The following is a 24,295-nucleotide window of genomic DNA, read 5'->3' as shown; positions in this document are numbered from 1 at the left end:
GGATGTGGCAGGACTGCAGAGCTTAGATCTGATCTGTTGGTGGTGGGATTGTTTAGCTCTGTCCATCACTTGCTGTTTATGCTGTTTGTCATGCAAGTTGTCCTGTTTGGTAGCTTCACCGGGTTGACACCTCATTTTCAGGTGTGCCTGGTACTCCTACTAGCATGCCCTCTGGCACTCTCCATTGAACCAGGGTTAATGGCTGAATGGGGGATATGCCGGACCGTGAGGTTGCAGATTGTGCTGGAGTTCAACTGTGTTGCTGATGACCCACACTGCCTCATGGATGCCAAGTCTTGAGTTGCTAGATCTGTTCAAAGTCTGACCCATTTACCAAAGTGTTAGTGCCACATATGGTGCCAGGTCTTTTGATTCCTTAAGGTAAGGAATGCTGTTAAGTGAGGAGCGGCCTTCCTGTCTGTTCCCACCAAAGGGTTCACTGCGTTCCTTGTTTATGGACTTGTAATGAGCTCACACCTGTATAATTACTTGAGGAAAGCTGACGCAGCCTCGAGAAGGAGTGACTGTAGTGATTGTAATGAGGTCAGCTAGGTAAACCTCATAGAATATGAGTTCCCTGATGGGGGCTGTTAACCTGGTCTACTCAGGGAGCCTTGGCTAACAGATATAAACAGCAGTGTCAGACTCTGTACAATCTGAGAGTTGGTTCTGAGGGAGCTGGATCAGTGTCAAGGGCTTTCCCTGTGTAAATAAAGAGTGACTCAGTGATAGGGTACTGGCCTCTTTGAAGTTATTTCAGTGGCAATGAGAGCAAAGCGCACTCCTGAAGAAATTCACTTGCAATAGTCATCTTTGTGTTGGGCTAAGCATTTCTGGCATCATGTTGTTATTTGGAAAGTTTGCCTCATTCAAAGACTGGGCCCGGTATGTGGAAAGAATGTATTATTTTTTTCTGGGCAAATGGCATTGAGGCAGGTGAAAAGCAATGAGAAATTCTCCGGATAGCTTGTGGACCCATGGCTTTTTCGGTTATTAGGAGTCTAACTTTCCCTGAGGCACCAGAGGCTTTAGCCTTTCAGCAGTTGATGGATTTAGTTAAGGAATATTATGACCCAAAGCCTCCTCTAATTCTGTGATGGTATCAGCTTTACTCAGAAATTCGAGAACCAGGGGAATTTATATCAGGATTTTTGACTATGTTAAGATGACTGGCAGAGGCATGTGACTTTAATTTAAACCTTAATGAGATGCTGAGAGACCATTTGGTATGTGGGATTAATGACATAACCATGCAAAAGTGCCTACTAGCTGAAACCCAACTGGACTTTAAACAGGCACTACAACTGGCTTTATCATTGTAAAGTGTGGAAAGTGGGGCATATGAGTTGCAGAATATTCCAATGGAAGTGGACACTCTCACCAGTTCGTCTGAGCTTGGGGCACATAACTGGAGTGAAGGCAATTGCATAGCCTTGCTCAGGCCATACCCTGAACAGAGGAACTGTAGGTCAGCCCACATCAAAACCCCAAAACAAAGCCAAGCCTCAGGCAAATGGTTCAAATTTTCTTCAGGATCCGGGCCAGCAAGCCATTGTAGTTGCTGCCATATGGTCTCTTTTGCCATCTGTGGACTCCAGCTGACAAAAGAGACCGTATGAAAATTGAAAACCTGCAAACAGCGTGGGAGCAAAATGTGCATGGTTCCTCAACAGCCTTTCTGACTGTTCAGGAATCCATGAATTCTCTCTCTCCATCAAGCATTGAAGACTGGAATCTGAGATGGACATGGCAGATGTCTCCGCCTTGATTCCTTTGCCACCTGAAGAAGAGAATGAATTTCTTCCAAGACACTCTTGGTGCAAGAGTCGAGCTGCTGTGCATTATGCACTGCCAGTGCTAAAATGACCCAGGAGGAACTACAAAAAAAAAACGAACCGGCCTGTGTCCTTGGACTTGGAGGTGGGGGTGGTGCAATGTAATGTTTGTAATGAGGTCAGCCAAGTGGAATAGGAGTTCCCTGATTGGGTGTGTTAATCTGTCCAATCACAGAGCCCTGGCTGACAGATATAAACAGGATTTCTGAAGAAGGGTCTAGGCCCGAAACATCAGCCTTCCTGCTCCTCTGATGCTGCTTGGCCTGCTGTGTTCATCCAGCTCTACACCTTGTTGTGTCAGACATCCTGTTGTCTTTGGGGGAGCTGGCTCAGTGTCAAGGACTGTCCATGTGTGAATAAAGGGTGATTTAATAATGGGATACCAGTCTCTGTGGAGTTATTTCAGTGATGTTCATGTCCACATCGGCCCTGAATGTAGACTGCTTAGTGGAAGATCCCATCCTCATGTAGTCACAGTAACATTACAATCGCCAACTCATTAACAACCGTGATATTGATTTAAGGGATAAATATTAACCAGGACATTAAGGAGAGTTCCACAAGCCTTCTTAAAATATGCCACAAAGTCCTTACTGACCATTTGAGAGGAAACTGGGACATCAAATGAAAGACAGCACATGGCAGTCGAACGCTCCCTCAGTCCTGCACTGGACAGTCAGCCTAGGTTGTGTGCTGACAGCTCTGGAATGCAGCTTGAATTTGTGACCTTCTCAGCTCAGAGGGAAGAACACTACCATTGATCTAAAGTCAACCTGTTACACAGTGGATAAACCAGCTGTACAAGTAAAATTGTTTTAAAAATAGAAAAAGAGAATTTATGCATTTACATAGCACATTTCTTGAATACCTCACGGTGCTTTGGAATAAACAAAACAAGTTAAAATTTAATTGTAGGATGTAAGAATGCCAGCGTAACACAGAAAGCACCCACAGTAATGTAATATTGACCAGTTCACCTGTGATTTGTCATTCCCCGTGGCGATACCTTGACCAATCAGAATCCATCTGCCAACCAACCAGTACCCTTTTTGCATGCAGTATAAATTGTTGTTCCTTTTGAGACTTGGTATTCTTGTGATTTTGTCCTGATGAAGGTAGTACAAAGGTTTCGGTAGTATGACCATTTTCTCAGCAAAACAACAAATATTGAAACGATTATTCTGCCATAACAAACTATATCAAAAGAAATCACTATAAAGTTATAACTGCATGAAAACATTAAGCATGTCTAATAGCATAAAAACAAAGCTTCTATCTAAATGACACCTCTCTGACTTGATTTCTGATAAGGAGCCTGTGAGATCAAGAGAGCTGAATGGAGGGATGGTGCTGGCCTTGCTGTAAAACAGCAGTGTCTGCAGATGGTTTTCTTGACGGGAAGCACATAGATAAAGAAAATGAGGGGTTAAAGATAGGTGACCATACAGGCAATGCTCCCCTCAAAGTGGGCGAAATGGAACCCACTCCTGGAGGGGTTCTGGGTGCATTTGGATTGATTGGAATGTTACCTGCTCACGGATTGAGATGGACCTGAATGAGGCAAGAAAAGGCAGGCTTTGAATTCTGTGAAAAGGTTCCAAGGAAACAAGAGGGTTAGGGCAGAGTCGTCACAGACATTCTACCATTCCTTGGCATCAGACTTTCAATTCAACCCCACCCTGCTGCTAAATTGAAAGCATCACCCCCACTATTTAGGAAAATGCCTACACTCAGTTTTTGAGCTTTCCCAAACAGGGAAGAAAGCAAAGCAGTTCATTTTTTTTTTAACATCTGTGACTACAACTAAAGCAATTCTGTAATTTTAGACAATCTCTAAGGCCTCCTGTCACTGGGTGTGTGTAACAGGGCAGGTGTCAGGGTCAGCAGTGTTTGCTCACTGCAGCACAGTGACAGCTGTCTGACTGAGGATGTGTTCACACTCCATTCGACTAGAAAGACTGAAACAAGTTATTCGATTCTATACTTTACTGACTCACTGGCCGTTGGGGTTTTGAGCTGAGCCACAAGTTTGAGAACTCAGCTAAACTAGTGGTGAATTATTATAAACAACAGAACTTCAGTATTTTAAAAAGGATTGCTTTCAAATGTAGCTGTTACAAAATAATTGTCACTTAGTATTGAGATGTGTAATTTATTCTCCAAGTTTTACTTAAGGATTACGTAGAAATTACAACAAGGAAGCTGTGCCGATGTTTATCTTCCCTGTGAGCCATTGTTGAAATTTCTTGTGTCCAACTTGTTCCCATTTCCTATTAACACAATGCCCCAACACGCCCACCCAACCCTCCACCACCACATTATTTACTAAACAAGTGACCTTCCCTCTGGCCAGGCAGAATATTAAACAACAAAACAGACGACTATAAATAATGAAACTTCATTCATGAGACTATCTAGTAAATGTTCCTCCTTTCTCAACTGTCATTGCCACAGCCATTCACTAAACGGTGGTAACCAAAGTTTATTTTCAAATAAATCCTATTATCCAGAGTCAATATACCAGAGTATTTGAAACAAGGGATTATTTGATAAAAGTAATCTTATGATTGATATGTATAAAACACTCCTTCCACTCACAAAGTGAAAACGCAGTGACACGTTCAGTGAAATTCACTGCTTTACTTGCTCAGTTAATTAAATAAATTTGTGGGTTTTGTTATCTTAATGTATCAGACCTTCAGCAATAAGTAGTTTGCTGTTTCAGACACAAGTTGAATGGAGGTATAATTCAACTTCAGACTCCAAACAAATGTTAGCTGGCTCCAAAATCCCTGAGGGGTGTTTCTTGATTTAGTTCATGTCTGTAATATATGGTGAGTCAATCTCATCCTGATTGTAGTGTTAGCCACTCCACACACTCCCTGCCAGCTGTTCCATTCCTTACAAATCAAAATGAGAAAAGCCACAGCACCATTCAGGATACTAGTGGAAATAACAGGTACATCAACACTGAGACCGTCAGATGTTTCATTTCAAATGTGAGCTGTGAGCTGGAAACAATCCATTGGGAAGACACTAAGGTGTAAAATTAATCTTGATGCTCCTATATTATCATCTTAAATGGGTGTGCAGAGAACCAGGGTGAGAAGCCCATGCCCACAATGCGTGGTCTCATCAATGGCTGTTCAGGCCACTGTTAAAGCAGTCAGGACTTTATTTTGCAGAACATCTAATTGAACACAGACCTAATACTCCAGAAGGAAAATCATTAAAGATGGAATTGACGGGTCCAATTCATCCGTATACCTGAAAAATGGGACTTCAGTATGCCTGGTCCATTCATTTCCCAGTTTTACTGGCTTTGTATTGCCTAGAGGAGTCCAGACAGCATTCACTCCCTTGGCATTCTTCTCCCCACATGCTTCATCCCAAGCAGTTCCATACTTCTCCTTAGTGGGCATCAGGGCACAAGCATTTACCATGGACCTGTATGCTATGAGTATTGGCAGCAGGTCTCTTCCAGGTCCTCAGAGATAGCAAGAACTGCAGAAGCTGGAGTCAGAGATAACAAAGTGTGGAGTTGGAGGAACACGGCAGGTCATACAGCATCAGAGGAGCAGGAAAGTCAACATTTCGGGTCTGAACCCTTCTTCAGAACTGATGAAGGGTCCAGACCCAAAACTTCGACTCTCCTGCTCCTCTGCTGCTGTCTGACCTGTTGTGTTCCTCTAGCTCCACACGTTGTTATCTCTGACTCCAGCATCTGCAGCTCTTGCTATACCAGAGAGAGATGTTGAGGTTTAGAAAGGGAATTCCTGACTTTGGGATCTGGTCAAATGAAGGCAAAGTTGTTAATGACAGAGGAATTAAACTTCAGATAGGTTCAACAGTCTAAAACTGGAAAAATGCAGTTATCTCAGAGAATTGTAGGACTAGAGAACATTACAGAATTAGGAATGAACAAGGCCAAGGAGAGATTTGAAAAGAATCCAGCCAAGAGAGGAAGGTTTGAGGAACGAATATGAAACAGTTGTGTCTTGTTTCGGTCTGATAGCTATACCTTTAAATCAGGCACAGAGCACGAGATCTGAAAAGAAACTGCGTACAGCCTCAAACTATTTTGTTACATTATTTTCCAGGAATTGGTTGTTATCATCACCCTGGAAACAAGGTTGAAAGGAGATTCAATCCCAATTTTTAAATATACACAAATTCTGTGATTGGTTCAATTATAAATTTAGCACTCGGTTATTTCCATGATAGTAGAATATCCAGACTAATTCTCAGCAGCAGGCCAAGGGGTATAAAAAGATATGGGTGAACAATCCTTGCCAGCTTCATTAAATTGAGAAAGCTGAGGTCTTTATAGGAAACCAGGTTATAATTAGTGTCCAATAGATTGTAAGGAGATCATTAAACTTGCACATATAACAGCTTCATATGGGAGTATAGATTACCATTTAAATTTATTGGTCTGCAATTTTTTTGCCTGTTTGTACACCCTGATTTCTGGGCAAGCCAGATAGAATCAACTGAAGTAGTGTGAATATTTGCATGTAATTTAACAATCTTCAGGGGAATATATAGCATGGCTACCTGGAGAATGTGGAGGAGCTTAAAAATAGGGGACTTACAGTGTGTTCCAGGTACATTTTCCTAATTGTACCTCTCATGTGAGAAGGGCATTGCCCATCAGATCCTTTATGCATGCCCAGTCTCTGTGTGTCACTGCACACTGCCCTGAAAGCACTGGTGAAGCCTTCTGGAATATGTCTATGCAAAGAAGGTCTGGAGAGAGATCAGTGTTTTTTGTTGAGGTTCATCCCAAGCAGTTCCAAGATGCAGGATTTTGTGCTTTACGGGTTGTTGCCCAGGACATACAGTGAGATAAACATTGACTGCATCTGGAAGACCATCAGCTCAATGAAAGACACTCTTTAGACTGCCCAAAACCTGTTGGTCTTCAGTACAAAGGGTTGACCTCGACTGAGTGTTGCAGACTAGCACATTCCAGGACTACATGATGAAGGACGCACTCAAACTTGGGGCACAAATAGGTTCTTGCATAAGTAGAAATGCCTTTGTATTTGGCATCTGTAGAGAAATTCTGAGAAATGTCAAACTTCCAATGTTTTGCTTGTTTTTATTCCCTGCAAAGACTGTACAGAACGGATTTAGAACATTTGCATTTACTTGCAGATGATTCTGAGAATAATGTATATTTTTGAAATAAAAACAATGTGCCTATCACAGATCATTAACCTTTGGTACATTTTCTCCTTCTGTTGATGAGTGAGGGGGTCTCGTGGCTGGAGGTCTCATAATCTCTGAGATAAAAGCTTTGAGTTCAACTTTAGCCCCAGGACTTAATGGCCTTGGGAAAATACATCCATAATGTTGACAAAGCAGTTGATTATCAGTCTACAAATCCTTTCAATACACCATTTATGGGTGGTAAGAGTCAGGAAGATTCCTGAGCAGCCCTGCTTGATACTGAGTGGTGTCCCATTAGCTAGAGATATAGCTATAGCCTCAAGCTTCAGGCTGGTGGAGTGGCCTGTTTCAAGAAATGTGAGCTCCAGAAAACAAAGGTAAACACATGCTTCGTCTGCCTCACGCAGGAAGCTGTCTAAATCCACTCATTATATAACCCATGAATGGTTTAAACTGTGTGAATATTCACTTGTTAATAAATGTCTTAGGTTTGAAAACTAGTATGAAGGCTGACGAGGTGTTCTCTCACTTACAAATAACTGGAGAAAAATCATAGGGAAGCAATATAATCGTCATTCCAATAACTTTAAATATAGTTGGCAAACTGAAGGTTCTTTGTTCATCTCCTGGGTGTATTAATGCAAGTTTCACTAAGCAAAACCATGGAGATATCCAGTCTAGAGCTGCATTTTACTACTACAAGTGATTAAAGGTACAAGAGCCAGAAAAGACTTTTGAAAAGCACAGAAACAGAAAGTTTCCTTTAAGGAAAGAATTCTGCTGCCCTCACCCAGTTAGTTTCTGAGGTGACTCCAAACCCACAACAATGTGATTAAACTGCCCTATGAAACAAACAATTGTATAGGGATGGCTAGTGGATGAATAAGCAAACATGTAACAGTATTTTTTACAAGGGTCGCTAGAATAAAGAATGCAATATCACAAGTTAATCTCAGCATTACAAAGGAATTAGATATAATTGAAGAGGAAGATATTGAAAGGAAAATTCAGAAAATTGTGGTTAACGGAGAGTCGTGCTATTGTTCATTTGATAACAGCACAGGCCCTATGAACCAAATTACCTCCTCTTGTCTATAATTCTACAATAACAGTGTACAGGACTTTCAGCAATGTGCTCTGGAAGGTCTTGGCTTTACAATTTCACACAATGTTGGTTTTCAATGTTTATAATCGACAATGATTATCATCACAGCCTTTCCAAAATTGTCGTAAGATTTCCTTCAGTGCATCATACATTATATTTGTGCTTAATCTCTAAGTCACTTTTTAATAAAAGGATATTTCTCAGTCAACTCTTGAATCAGTAGACAATATCTGGCTCTTTGGTACAAGTATTAACTTGTAGAATTTACCTCAACTTGTTTTCAAATGTGAATGTTTCGAATGCCTTCTCTTGGCCGCATACATATCTTACACATGAAATCAGACCTTAATGAATATACCAATAAATATCAGTATGTTAATGCATTGCTTCATGGCAAGGTATTTATCTGTAGACTATTCTTCTTGCTCCAAATAGATTTTCTTTAAATAAACAACTGAAGTCTAGGAGTGCTCTGATTATTTCACTGGATGATCTTGCATCAATCCTAATACTTCTTCAATTACCGTGGCTTCTCCTGTGCAATCGCAGAACATGTAACACTAGCCCATTCACTTTCTCCCTCCCCACTGTGCCAAGGTCCCAAAAGTACCTTTCAGGTGAAGCAGCATTTTACCTGCACTTCATTCAATCTAGTCTACTGTATTCCCTGTTCTCAATGTGGTCTCCTCTACCCTGGCGAGACTGAATACAGACTGGGTGACTGCTTTGCAGCAGATGTCCATGCTATTCCTATAAATGATCCTGACCTTCCAGTTGATTGCTATTTCAATAAACCATTTTGCTCACATGTTAACATTTCTGTCCTGTTTCCCTCTCCACAGACCTGCTGAGTCTCTCTAACATTTTCTGTTTTTATTTCAGAATTCCAGCATCCACAGTAATTTGCTTTTATTTTACACTCAGCCTATTTGTCTGTATTATGAAAGCAACTTCCTTGGTCATAAAGTGCCTAAATGGGACTTGAATCCAAAGCTCCTGGCTGAGAAGTAGGGTCACTACCATTGCACTACAAGATCTCTAACATTTCACTGTACAGACTTGATTTTTTTTTAAATCATGAAAATTTCAAAGTTTTATAAATTCTTGCATGGGATATGGATGTTTCTGGTGAGGTAGAATTTATTGCCCATCCCTCAATGCCCAGAAGGCAATTAAGAGTCATTCACATTACTGTGGATCTAGAATCACACATAGGGCAGAGTAGGGAAGAATGGCAGATTTTCTTCCTTAAAAAACATTAGTGAATCAGAACAGTTTTAAAAAGACAATAAACCTATTACATGGTCACCATTAGGCTAATTTTTAAGTATATTTACACTTTATATTTATTTCTATTACATTGAAATTGTATTGAATTCAAGTTTCACCATCTGCCTCTTCAAGTGGTTAATTGCTAATAAAAATAAACTTCTGATTATACTTTTTAAAAAGCCTCTTTAAACTGTCAATCAAACAGTTAGTGCAGAAAGTTCTGTTAAGATAATTGTGATGTTTGAAGCTCAGCCAAACATTTGCAATGATTAACGCTTGGGCAAAATGAACTAAGTACTCTATTGAAACAGTTGAAGTACATGTTACACCAACTGGCCTGTTAAACAGGACGGTAATGATTCTCTTGACCGTCACTGAAAGATGCAACCAGATTTTCATTTCTTTTAATTCATTTGTGGGATGTGGGTGTCGCTGGCTAGCCCAGCATTTGTTGCCCATCCCTAGTTGCACTTGAGAAGATGATGGTGAGCTGCCTTCTTGAACCGCTGCAGTCTACCTACAGAGGGATGGAATTCTGAGGAAGGGTCACCAGACCCGAAACATTAACTCTGTTTTTTCCTTCACAGATGCTGCCAGACCTGCTGAGCTTTTCCAGCAACTTTGTTTTTGATCTTGCAGGTGGTGGTGTTCCCATGTATCTTCTACCCTTGTTCTTCTAGATGGAGGTGGTTGTGGAATTAGAAGGTGCTGTGTAAGGATCTTTATGGTGAATTTCTGTGGTGCATCTTGTGGATAGTACGCACTGCTGCTAATTAGTGTCGGTGGTGGAGCGAATGGATGTTTGTGGCTATGGTGCCAAACAAAAGGGCTACTTTGTCCTGGATGGTGCCAAGCTTCTTGGGTGTTTGTTTAAAGAGCGGAAGATTTTTAAAAATTCAGATCAATAAAGCAGACCATATTTGACGTTTAAATGTGATTATATCTACATCATAAATTTGTGGTTCCCACGTTGTGGGTCAAAACCCTTACGACAGCTTGTGGGGGTTTGAAAACAGCAATATGTACCTGTTCAGCCCCCATCAGAAAAATGGAATCGGTTGGAAATGGGACGGTGCCTTCAAAATCCAAGTCTGTCCTGTCAGATTTAAAGATCAGCAGAGTCTTTCTAACTCCAGAAGAATTTGCCACCAAGTATTGATTACAATGATCATAAACCCAATAAACCATTTCGCTCACTTTTGTCCTTTAGGGAGGAAAATCAGCCATCTTGCCCAAACTGGTCGACAATGTGATTCCAGACCCAGCAATGTTGCTATCTCTTCATTGCCCTCTGAAATGATCTCACAAGACCCGCAGTTGTATTTACAGTGGTCATCACAAACTCCTCAAGGACCATTGACTATGGTCAATAAACGTTGGCCTTACCGGTAATATTCACATCCCATAATAAGTAAAAGGAAGTAAATTTTAAAAATGCTAATGTACCAAGCAGGTCAATCAACTAAGTGTCACATTATTGGTGCCAGTTACGTCTCAGTGGGTAGCATGTTCACTTTTGAGTCAGTAAGTTGTAGGTTCATGTCGCATCCTAGGGGATTGAACAGAAAATGTATTGTGATGTCTCAGTGCACTGGACAGGGGGACTGCTGCACTATCAGAGGTCTTTCAGAGGTCATGGAATCGGAGATGTCTACAGCACAGAAAAAGGCCCTTCAGCCCATTGAGTGTGCACTCATCACCAGTTCTAATCCTACTTTCCAGCAGACACTGAAAGATCTCAGCTCATTATTTTAAGGAAGAATGGGGTTGGGTGGGGAGGTTTCCCTGGCCTATTTTATTCAAGCAACTTCACTAAGAAACATTTGTCTTATTCCCGTTTGTGGTAGCCACATGAGTACAATTTGGAGGTCATATTAACTATATTAATTCATTTTGAAGTGTCTTTAATGTTGTGAAGTATTTTGGGTGTTGTACTGCATGAACAATGCAGTGTAGATGCAATTTATTTCTTCTTTCCTTAAAAAGAAAGGATGGGTTTAGGATTATTTGTGAATGTATTTGAAACAGAGCAAATGCCCATTTTGCAGCTCCTGATAATGTTCCAGTGATTGGGCATGCATATCAAGATACAGGAAAAACAGATGGTCAGAAAACTACGGTTCTCTGCTGCCAATGGTGGAACCCATAGACATAATTTTATACAGCTAGTGAACTCAGAATGAACTCTTAACAGTAAAGTATAGGTCTCTGTATATTGTTACAGCTGTGTGTTTGAAAGAAGTGAATTACATAAAGTGCAGTTTGACTGCTCCAAACTCTTACTGGGTGCCTAGATTAATTAGCTTTCATGTTATCACAATCTGTTCTATTTATATAAAAAAAATACATTGTACATGTCTGCAGAACTCATCAGATTCTCTGCAAAGTTCATTAATAGTTCAGTAATTATGATTACAATGCAAAAGTAACTTATCAGCTTTGAAAGATAGATCTGTAGAAAATTGATTTACTAGGGAGACTGGATGGTGCCAATGGTGAGTAAAGGGATACTTCTTATTTTCTGATTGTGCTCGTGGTCATAGACAGGAGCTTTTTCTCATTCAACCTTAAGTTCAATATACAACAATGAAGCATCACTTGTGTTGTAGTGCCACCTGCTGAATCTCTGCATCTTTTGAGTTCCTGTTATAAGTAAATGATGCAGTGGACATAATTGTCCTGAACATTTATGTGCTGCAATCCCAGTGGTTATGGCTGGAGTTTTCAGTCAGCTAGAGAGTGTCTCATTTACATGCATTACCTACCACACAACAGGCACTTCTCTGCAAAGACTAACTGCACTGTGGGTTGGGGACTTCACTGTCCACGAAGGATGGCTCAGTCATTACTTGCTGAGCTGGCTTAGACGTGAAGGATATGGCTTGTGTCAATTGGTGAGAGGACTGACCCATTAGATCTTGCTGTTATCAATCTACCAATGCAACATATCTGTTGAAGATAAGTGAAAGGTATCACTCTACAATTCTCGTGAAGCCCAAAGTGTAAATACTCCTTGCTGCCATGCTGTGTTTCAGGCATACTGGGTGTCAAATCTCCAGTACAGCAGGAAGCTAATGCTCATGGTGAGGCTCACATGCATTCCTCCCACCTTATTGATATTGGCAAAAATAAAGATATCTAAAGCTGAGGCTGCAAGACATATTGGGCTGGATCAGGACCAAGATAACATCCAGCTTTGGTGACCAATGGCCATTTGAAACAAGAAAAGGTCGAATTATCTTTTCCTGAACTTCAAAATGCCAGTATCATCAAGTTCCACTTTATCAACACAATTTGGAACCCCATTGACTAATAGTTTGAGTTGCACAGCTTTCTCAAAAATATGGCTACAACTGCAGGGCAGAGAACTAGGCACTCAAGTCATAAAGTTCATCCTCCTACCACATCTTTCCATTTTCTGAATCTGGTCTTCTAGAAAACTCCATGTTTTTTTTCCAATTATTGATGGTGGAGCTTTCAAATACCTAAATGCAATACTTTGGAACACTCTCCCTAAATATTTCCACCCTCATTTTCCCTCCTCATTAAAAACTTTTCCAAACCCATTTGAACCCATGACCGCAGATTATTAGCCTCCCCCTTGGGATTACTAGTTTAGTGATATGCTTTGGAAAGTGCCTTGGAACATTTTGTATGTTGTAGTTATTACCTAAATGCATGCAGTAAATAAATGAGAAAAATGCATTTTACTGCCGTTGTTTTTGTATTAAATTGAACTCACTCTGAGCTCATTTTGCAAAGAGATTTTGAAAGGCATTCACACAATAGCAAAACCTAGCCATAGGGAGCTGGGAAACATTTTATAAGCAACGGCTCACATCGGCTAACTTGGTAAAGAAAAGGATAGAATAATGTAATGCCTGACCAGTCAGAACCCAGGTTGTAAATGGATGTGTATTGGAAAAATCTCAGATATTGAAAGCACACTCCCATGTTGGACCCAGTCTACCGTTCATGTGATGTTCTTGTGATAATTGACCTGAGAAACTTGCAGAAAACAGTAAGTCTTTCAGCAATGATTGGAAAAACAGTGTGAGAAAGAGTGGAGATACATGTTCAGATCAAGAGGATACATTTGTTATGCCATTATACAAAGCTATAGAGAATTTTTTTGAAGTGTAGGTCCATGATTCCAAAATGTGTTTTTGGTTGTAGGACCTCTTTTCAAATGTTTTATTAATCAAAGACATTCTACCTAAATTATACAACTATACAACAGCCAAATGCATGTGAAGAATAATTATTTAATAAAACCCATTTTTTCTGTTGATATCAGCGAGACGTGTCATCCTGCTTCTTACAGTGCTGAGTGTTTATTCTTAATATGATGTTTGGTAATGACACTCATAAAGCTTTGTCTACTTTCAGATGGTACCTGTGATTGCCTTCAATACTTCCACAGCAGAAAACATTGCTTCAATAATGTACGCTGTTGGGAAAAGCAGCAACACTCCCATTACCAATTCACACCAACAGATGGTCACAACTAGAAAGGTGTAGATTCAACTAACCTAATTCTCAGCAAGCGGTACAAACTAGTTCAAACAACTCCTCTGCTGTACTCTTTTTTTCATGGGATGTGGGTGTTGCTGATTTTTCCCACTGGTTGTTCTTGAGCTAGGCCATTTCAAAGGGAGGTTAACAGCCAAACTCATTGTTGTGGGTCTGGAGCCAGATGTAGGTCAGCCCAGGTGTGGAAAGTGGATTTCGCTCCTGAAAGGGCGTGAGTGAACTTGATGGGTTTTTACAACAATCCATGATCATTTCACTATTATCAAGACTAACTTCATGTTCCAGATTAAAAATTGAGTTTAGATTTCTCTGGTTACCGTGGTGAGATTTGAACCCATGTCCCTAGAATATTAGCCTCCCCCTTGGGATTAATAGTTTTGTGATATCACCACCACACCAACATCCTCTGAAGGGACGACAATGTAGTAAATGTTTTAAATAGACCCTGAACTAAATTGTATTTATCTATGTCTATGTTTTGATTGTAAATATTAAAGTCTTCTTCCAAGGTTGAAAAATGAGAAATAATCCTTTCTTTCACACATTCAACAGCCATTATGTTTGCATCCAGAAATGCAGTCGGTGGTGGGAATTTGTCTGAAACTCCATTGTTTAGCCCAATCTTCCCAACCTCAATTAACTTCTGAAATATTGCAGTCCTGTCACTCATTTCAATTGCGGTTGTATTGTTTCCTTGGATTCAGGTTCAAACATCCGCATGGTATTCAAGTTTCATCAGCTATAACTGGACAGTGAGATTTTCAGTGAATGCAGGATTGCACACAGAAAACAGTGTTTTATGAAGTTCAAAAACTCTTCAAATGCCTCTGCATTGGGACGGTCAATGAGATACAGTATGAAACAATCAATTTCATGTCAAGCAGCATCATTTCTGAAAACAACTAGTCAAACAAATGTGAATTTGCAAATCTGGACTTCACAAAGTTTATAGTCACCCCAGTTATAGCACTGAAGCTTCCCTGTTTTTTGAAGTAACTGTTCAGGAATATTATGCTTTCCTGGTTGTTTATAACTTTTATTCATGTAACACCACTCCTATTGCCTGTCAGGGTGGCAGCACAGCCTGAGCTAACAGAAACACAGCTGCCTCCATTTAAGCAATTCTGATTACCCTGAAATTATCCAGCAACTCGAATATTTTTTCACACACTGATTGGTCTGGTAGCTCCTGACAACAAAATAAAATCTTTCACCGTATCTTTCAAGTCAAACATGACAAATATAAAGTAATAATTGTGCTGTATTACCATTGTTAATTGTCTCATCAAGCTGAATTTCAAAATGCTCATGTTCATAAAGCCTTTCTCTCAGTGGATGTTTTAAATCACTTAAAAGGTATTTGATTTTATTTCTGCTAAAGTGCTATTCAAAATTGGAATGGCCCAAAGCACGAAGGGATTTGGGAGTCCTGTGTTCATTAAGCATAAAAAGCTCACATCCAAGTACAGTGGATAATAGGGGAGGCAAATGGAATGTTGGCCTTTATTTAAAAAAGAATATAAAAATAGGGAGATCTTGTTAAAACTACACAAGCCATTAGTAAGACTACACATTGAATACTGTGGAGGCAGTCCAGAGAAGGTTCACCAGGTTGATCTTGGGTATGAAGTGATTTTCTTATGAGAAGAGTTTGAGTAGGTTGGACTTGTACTCCTCAGGGTTTAGAAGAATGTGAGGAGACCTTATTGAAACATATAGAGTTCTTCTGGGGCTTGACAGGGTAGATGCAGAAAGGTTATTTCCCCTTGTGGGAGAGTCTAGGGCCAGTGGATATAATCTCAGAATAAAGAATCACCTGTTTGAGATAGAGATGATGAGGAATTTCGTCTCCAAGAGGGTACTGAATTTGTGGAATTATTTGTCATAGAGGGCTGTTGAAGTTGGGTTGTTAAGTATATTCAGGGCTGAGATAGACAGATACTTTTAATCTGTAAGGGAATCGGGTGTTATGGGGAAAGGGCAGGAAAGTGGAGTTGACGATTATTAAGATCAGAGAGGCTGACGCTTTTCTGATGAAGGGTCTAGGCCCGAAACATCAGCCTCTCTACTCCTATGATGCTGCTTGGCCTGCTGTGTTCATCCAGCCCTGCACCTTGTTGTCTCGGATTCTCCAGCATCTGCAGTTCCTACTATCTCTTGACGATTATGAAATCAGCCATGATATCATAAATAGCAGTGTAGGCTGAATGGGCTAACTGAAAGTTTCTATTCCTTTGTCTATGGTCTTGTATCACGTTGTTGCCAACTGTGGCAGTCTTCACTTTGATAATCTGTCAGCTGGACCTCAGTCATTTATTGCTGGTTTCTTCTAATGACAGTCCTTACTTTGTTTATACTTCTGTATTTTACTCTCCATTATTCTAGTATCTTGCTGAATCTTACCCGTTCCATCTATTACTTGACCTAAAAGTAAAGATGACAGTATTAGCTTGTGAACATTGGTCTGGGGGACATTTGCTTTAATGTGGCTGGTGAGTTTCCCATGTAATCTCCAAACTTTGATACCATCATTAGCGGCCAATTATCAAACATGGGTATGTAGCTTTTGGTGTGTAGGAATCTCAGAACCCCGTGGATGTTGAGCTTTCTGTCATTAGAGAAAAGCATGATAGTTATCATGATTCTAAATTGCCTCAGTTTGTGTACAACTGGGTCAACATTTGTAAGAGGTGATACTGGAATTGGCACAAGCTGCCTTCCTGATTGTGTGTCCAGTACAATGACAGGTTAATGGTAGAGAGCTCAGTCAGTTTATTTTGGTAGGGACAAGGGGACAGACATGCTGCCCACGTGCTATTGCGCATTCAATACCAGGAGGATCCCGCATTTCATTCTGTGTGGAACTGGCATAGAATGGAGTGATAACAACCCAGAAGAAGGCCGTTAGACCCATCATCTCCATGCTGTCTGTCTGTCAGAGGATCAAGTCACATATGGTCACTCACCCTGTTTCCCCCTCACATCTCTGTACATTCTGCATTTTTAAATATTTACAATATTTATAAAATGTGGAAAAAAAATTATGGCATAAGAAGAGGCCACTCAGCCCATTGTGTTGTTTCGGCTGTAAAATGATCCAAGCAGCCCCACCCCATTTTAGAATAGAAATTCACTGAATGGAAATTTAGTATCACGTGTACTTTTACATGGACAATACAGCGAAAAGTTTTATAACTCATCACCACCACAGCGCCTACATCAATGACAGAAGTCATACATAATAATTAAAAAAAGTAAAATTAAGATAAAGTTCATCATTGTTTAGTTAACAGCTCCTGGGCTCAGGGAAAGCTGATTAAGGAATGATGGAATATCCTGAAGACACAGCGGGGTGAGAAAGCCATTCCGGGACAAGACCACTATTCCGGGACGAGACCACCATTCTGGGTGAGAAAGCTATTCCGGGATGAGACCACCATTCTGGGACAGGCCAGGACAAGAACGCCACACCAGGCTGGATGCCTCCACCAAAGAAGACCGCCATGCTGGGCCGAAACCGCCATGCCACGCCATTGGAAGCTACCTCGTTGCTGGGCTGGGAGAAGCTTCCGGTTCCCCAAACGATGCTCCTCCAGATGCTGCTGCTGACCTGTTGTCTGTCCCCTTCGCAAATGCTTCCTCCTCTTCAGGCACCAGGGCCTAGCTGCGGACCTGGAGCCTCGGCTCAGCCTGCGAGTTCGGGCCGGGGATTAAGCCCAGAGCTTACTGCTCACTCGATGGGAGACCCTGGGCTGGGGTGGAGCCATGTCCAGATTGTCCTGGCTTTGCTGTCACTGCCGCTGGATGCCTTCTCCTTCACCCGCCACAATCTCGGCGTTAAAGAGAAGAAAAAAGAAAAAAAAACAAAAAAGAGCAGAAGTAAAAAAGAAAGATAGCTGACAGGAGTGGATAAGCCCCTGGCTCAGGCCCCCTAGTCTGCCACCATCTTGGATCTTCCATGCAGCCTGGGTAACAGTAGAACTGTAATAGGCAGCATATATAAGCACAGGTCATAAACAGCTGGGGCTGCTGCTCTTATCAACTATTGACTAACCCCGCTGCTAAAGTTTGCACATGTGGGTCTCCAGTGAGAGGAGGGGTGGGCTCAGTTATATTACACCATCTTGGTGGAATATTTGCCAATGTTCCATGTCCTGACTTGAACATAGCACGAATATTCACAGGAATACTGAGGGCTGCCTAGCCTCTGGGATCTCACTGCCTTTACATCCAGCAGAGATGAGGTGACATGAGGGCAAAGGTAATTCATTTGGCTGAAAGGAATGAATCTGCTCCCATCACCCTAACTAACATGGCGAATTTGGATAGATATTGGAAGGATTTGCAGGGACAGAACAGGAAACGGGGACTACAATCATAGAATTGTACAGCACGGAAACAGACCCTTAGATCCAAATTGTCCATGCCGACCAGATGTCCTAAATTAATCTAGTCCCATTTGCCAGCATTTGGCCCACATCCCTCTAAACCCTTCCTATTCATATACCTATCCAGATGCATTTTAAATGTTGCCATTGTACCAGCCTCCACCACTTCCTCTGGCAGATCATTCCATACATGCACCACCCTCTGTATTAAAAAAGTTACCCCTTAGGTCCACTTTAAATCTTTCGCCTCTCACCTTAAACCTACGCCTTCTAGTTTTGCACTCCCCCCATCCTCGGGAAAAGATGTTAGCTAATTCACTCTATCTCATGATTTTATAAACCTCTATAAGGTCACCCTCAGCGTGATGATCCGGGGAAAATAACCCCAGTCTATTCAGCCTCTCGGTATAGCACAAATCTCCAAACCCCGCAGCATCCTAGTAAAACTTTTCTGAACCCTTTCAAGTTTCTCAACATCCTTCCTACAGCAGGGGGACCAGAATTGCACACAGTATTCCAAGTGTAGCCTAACCGATGTCCTGTACAGCCACAACATGATTTGGAAAAATTTTCAGTTCTGAAGAGGGGGTCACAGGACCCAAAACGTTCACTCTGTTTTCTCTCCACGGATTCTGCCAGACCTGCTGGGTTCCTTCGGCAATGTTTGTTTCTATTTGCGAGTAATTTGGAAGCTCTCCCAAACAGCCAGCACGGGCACAATGGGCTGAGTGGCCTCCCCCTGTGCTGTGCCGGTCTATTAATTTCAGTAGGTTTAATTCAATTTCAGGCCGCTGAAAGCTGTATCTCTCGGGCCTGCTTTCGGTGAGTGCTCATTGCAAAGTTCTCCTCTCTACCATCAGCTGAGCTGGCGCTTTCCCATGTGACTCCCTCCCCCGGCAGCAGGAAGCCATGGCGTTTCAAGGTCGGCTGTCTCTCTACCTGGTTCTCTGCTTGTCCTGCTCCTTTGGGGCAGGGGAACGATACTTTAACCCTGATCTACCATGTCACAAACCGCTAGCCGGGAAAATCCGGAGCATCAAGTAAGTCAAATGATCAGCAACAAAATGTAGCGTGTGTGGTCGTAGTGAAAATCTGCTGCCAGTATTTCCCAGGCTGAAATACTGCATCGTGAGGACTAAGAGCGGAGTCCCAGGCCGACTCCCTGGCAGCACGGAACCTGCAGAAAATTAACACCGCTTGTGCCAGTCCATTGCCGAGCGCTTTGGGGAATGCTGTGGTTGTGTTTAGTGTTTAATACCTTAGGGGCTGGGGTCAGCAGCTGGGAGAGTTCCAGTATCACACTTGGGGCAAAGCTCTGGAGTCCGAAAGTGTAGCTGTACAGGGCATTGGTGAGACCAATCTCAAATACTGTGTACAGTGTGGGTCACCTTATTTAGGGATGGTGTAAATGCATTGGAGGTAGTTGAGAGGAGATTGATACCTGGACTGATTGGGTTGTTTTATGAGTTAAGTTAGACAGATTGGATTTGTTTCCACCAGAATTCAGAAGAGTCAGGAGTAACTTGATTGAAGTGTATAAGATCCTGACCAGTCTTGACAAAGTGGAAGTAGAAAGAATGTTTGCTCTAGTGGGTGAACCCAAACCCTACAGGGCTCAGTTTACAAATTAAAGATTGCCCCTTTGGGACAGGGATGGGGAATTTTTTTGTCTGAGGATTGTGCGACTTTGGAGCTCTCTGCCTCAGCAGCAGCGGAGGTGGTGTTACTGAATGTTTTTAAGATAGAGTCATGTTCGGCAGGGAAATCAAGTCTTGTTGGAGTTTGAGGAGAATGTGAAATTCGAAATCCTAACAGATCACCCGTGATCCTATTGAGTGGTGAAGCAGGCTTGAGCGGCCAAATGGCTTAATTTTGTTTAATTCACTCATGGGACATGGGCATTGCTAGCTGGCCAGCATTTAGTGCCTGTGTCTAGTCGCCCTCGAACTGAGTGGCTTGTATGACCAGTTGAGAGTCAACCACATTTTACTGTGGGTCTGAAGTCACATGTAGGCCAGACTGGGTGAAAATGGCAGATTTCCTTCACTGAGGGACATTATTGAGCCAGATGGGTTTTTCCCTCCTGACAATCAACATTGCCACCAGTAGATTCTTAATTCCAGAATTTTTTGTTTTGAATTCAAATTCCACCATCTGCTGTGGCGAGATTTGAACCCTTAAAATTAGATGAATTTCTGGATTAATAGTCTAGCAATAATACCACTAGGCCATTGCCTCCCCGTTTACCCCTAGCTCATATGTTTTATATGATTGGAGAGTTTTAGCCCTCAGACTGGTCATTTTGCATACTTTGAAGGTGAAGCAAAGGCAACAATAATAAATTCCAATTTTGTTGCTACTGTAATTCTTCTTAGTAAAATAAGTACCAACATTTAAGAAACTAGAAAAATACTTCTTGCCTTTCTTACTATTATTTACTTTTCCTCTTTTTTTCTATTCCCACTTCCCACCATCCCAGCACCCCCCCAAACAAAACATAAATTCTCATTCGTATTTTTTTTTAAGTTTTGAACCTTTGATTTTCTTTGCTTCCTGGTTCCAGTCCGACTGAGATATTTTGGTGTGAGAGAACATTTGAGAACAAGTCATTGTTGGACTGAAAACCATTTCCGCAATGTGACCCTGCTAAAACACTGAAAACTGAAGGCTAATGTACTCATATCACTGACTTAACCAACTCTATCCTGAGAGGGCTTTTTCACACCTGAAATTTGTAATTATGGCCTCTCCTGATAGTCTAGTTGGTAAAAGGACTGTGTGTTTGAGTCTACAAAACCAGAAGGACACAGATTCCTAAACCTGTGCTGAACTCAGCTTAGAAATCAGCTGGAGTACTAAATTGACCTGGACACCTCAGACCAATGGAGAGTCATAATAGTCAGGCAGCATTCCTTTTGTCTCATGACTATCTAGAAATCTTCATTGGTGAATCGGTGTGATTGTTGGTTGGGAATAGACTGGTTTCAGCTGTAACTCATCCTGAACCCTCAAACAGCCTCTGGATAATTGCTCTCCCAGAAGCCTTATGTCAACGGACAGTTAAAGACATCAAAAAATGAGACCATTGGTGAAAGCCTGCCAGCACAGCTTAATTATACCATTTTGAGGGCTAATAGTGCCAGTTAACCTCCCAGGCAGTGCAGCACACAGCTGGTACTAGCACAGTGTTGTGAAGTCTTTTTCTGTGAAATTATTTGTAAGAAAGTACCATGTTTAGTCAGTAGGTGTGGAGATTATTACATTCACTATTATATTTCCCACCCCTCTTATTCTTGGTTATTTTGGCTCTAATCATTTGGGTCACTCTCAGTCCAGGCTGACGCACCATATTTTGAGAGTACCTAGCCTTCAGAACAATGCATGGCTTAGGAAACAGAAAACTCCGACTATCAGTTACGGGGAGTCAGACTAATTTGGTCTTTCAGGGGCTGTCACAGATATGATGGACCAAATAGCCTCCTTCTGTGCTGTGTGATGTTATCTTTTTTCCTATTAAGTGGCAAAAGGGTCACCAATCAAGTACAAACTTGCTCAGTTAACAGACAAAATTGTTACAAAACCATTGGTTCTCTGACTGTTTGTAAAACTTTCATAAGTTGCATTTAGATTCTACACTAATTGGTTGTCACACTATTGCCTGGTCAAATCTCATAACATCTCTCCATTGGAAAGTCTGATGCTTTCCCTTTAATTCTGCAAATTGTGCATTCTTGGAGCATATGGAACAAATTTTCCCAAGGGAATGGTTGAATGCGTTTTCAGTACGGCTGACTTGGAAGTCTTGCCACTGAATTTAGAGAGATGACAACCAAACCAAGACCAGTACAAATGTAAACTCAGTGTGTGTTGTTATAGAGTCATACAGCACAGAAACAGACCCTTCGGTCCACATGTCCATGCTGATCATAATCCCAAACTGAACTAATTCCACCTGCCTGCGCTTAGCCCATATCCCTCCAAACATTTCTTATTCATGTGCTTACCGAAATGTCTTTTAAACATTGTAACTGTACCTGCATCCACCATTTCCTCTGGAAATTCATTCCACACACAAACCACTCTCTGTGTCCCCATGTCTTTTTTAAATCCTTCTCCTCTCACTTTAAAAATATGCCCTCTAGTCTTCAAATTCCCCCATCCTAGGGAAAAGGCACCTGCCATTCACCTCATCTATATACCTCATGATTTTGTGCACCTTTATAAAGGTGACCCCAAAAGCTCCAGTCAGGAAAGTCTCAGCCTATCTTGCCCCTCCTTATAACTCAAACCTTCCATTCCCGGCAAATCTCTTCTGAACCCTCTCCAGCTTAATAACATCCTCCCTATAACAGAGAGAGCAGAACTGGACACAGGTGAAGTGGTGCTTCTGGAGATCAAAGTTGCATTCAATCTTCAAATGATAGTGCATTAACAGTTCTATTTTGGAATAATCATAACGATAATCATCTCCTACCTTTGAATGCAGCAGAAGCCTATTTTCAAGTTGACCGAAATCATAAAAGGGAATTCTAGGTTGATGTAGCACAGAAAGAGGCCATTTAGTCCTGTGTGCCTGTACCAGCGTTTTGAAAGAGTGATTCATTTGGTTCCATTCCATGCCTTTTAAACTACAAATTTCCACCCTTAATATCTTTCCCAAAAAGTATTTAGAGAATAGTGACCAGCAAATGCATTTCTGTATAGCTAGGTGTAGCTTCAAGGGAGCTCACAAGATGCCGAAATACATTTATCTTTTGTAATCGTAGCTTGGGAGTTATACAAAGCACTGGATGTTCTCCCCACCTTATAAATTAGTATAAATTGTGCTTGTTTCTGCATCAGACATTTTTCTTACATGCAAAATCAATTTTTGCCTCAATGGACCAAACTGATAAAGGAAGGAATTTCCATTTATATTGATTCTTTCGCAAACTCCTACTGATCTTTTACGACTAAGGATATATTTTGAAGTGTGGTCATGCTGTAATGTAGAAAATGTGATAATGAATTCACACCAAGCTACCTCCTCCAAACACCATAATGCACAGTGGCCCACAGTGCCACATTGATGCCTCCTTCTGAGTTGCTAGATGTGTTCGAAATTTATCCCATTTAATTCATTGAAATGTCAAACAACACAATGGAGAGTATTCTCAGTGTGAAGGTGGGGCTTCTTCTCCTCAAGGATTAATACTGATACTGTCTTGGATTGATGGATCTGCAGCAAGTAGTTTGGGGAGTATGGAGTGAAGTAGATTTATTCCCCCTCTTCTTGGTTCCCTTGCTACCTACTGCTGACCCACTTTAGCAGCTCTGTCCTTTAGAACTAAGACAGCTCAGTCAGTAGAGGTGGTACCGAGCCATTCTTGGTGAGGGATATTGAAGATTCTCACCTGGAGTATGTTCTGAGGCCTTGCCACTCTTAGTGCTTCTTTCAATTGCTGTTCAACGTAGAGGACCACTGATTCATCAGCTGAGGAGGGTGGCAGTTCCTGATAATCAGCAGGAGATTTCCTTGCCCACATTTGACCTGATGCTATGAAGCTTAATGGGGTCCGGAGTCAATGTTGAGGATGCCCAGGTCAACTCCCTCCTCCCAGTATACTACTGATCTGGTACCTCTGCTGCGCCTGTCCTGTTGGTGGAACAGGACTTATCCAGGGATGGTGTTGGTGGTGTCTGGGACATTGTCCATAAGGTATAATGCCGTGAGTGACCTATGCCAGACTGTCACCTGACTAGTCTGTGAGGGATTTCTCCCAATTTGGTACGATACCCAGATGTTAATAAGGAGGACTTTGCAGTGTTGACAGAGTTGTGTTAACTGTGATTGTTTCCAGTGCCTAGGTCAATGCTGAATGGTCCATCCAGTTTCATTTGTTTTCTTGGATTTTGCAGCTGTTCCATGCAATTGAATGGCTTAATGGGCCATTTCAGAGGGCAGTTAAGAGTCAAACACATTGCTCTGTGTCTGGAGTTACATGTAG

General features: G+C 41.5%; 1 protein-coding gene across 2 annotated transcripts in view; it reads left to right on the top strand.

Annotated features, from left to right (window-relative positions):
- The first annotated feature begins 19,107 nt into the window (after positions 1 to 19,107).
- LOC109923996 (cathepsin Z-like) overlaps positions 19,108 to 24,295 on the top strand; it is a 39,161-nt gene continuing 33,973 nt past the window's right edge. The window contains exon 1 of one of the 2 annotated variants that reach the window (XM_048595796.1): positions 19,108 to 19,348. In XM_048595796.1, the coding sequence (XP_048451753.1) occupies positions 19,218 to 19,348 (131 nt within the window). In that variant the 5' untranslated portion in view covers positions 19,108 to 19,217. The remainder of the gene's footprint in view (positions 19,349 to 24,295) is intronic. The other variant, XM_020524013.2, reaches the window with a different exon arrangement.

Source organism: Rhincodon typus, chromosome 4 (assembly GCF_021869965.1).
Source record: "Rhincodon typus isolate 14 chromosome 4, sRhiTyp1.1, whole genome shotgun sequence".
Classification (NCBI taxonomy): Eukaryota; Metazoa; Chordata; class Chondrichthyes; order Orectolobiformes; family Rhincodontidae; genus Rhincodon; species Rhincodon typus.
Note: the sequence above shows the minus strand (reverse complement) of the source record. Positions and strands in the feature narration are given on the sequence as shown.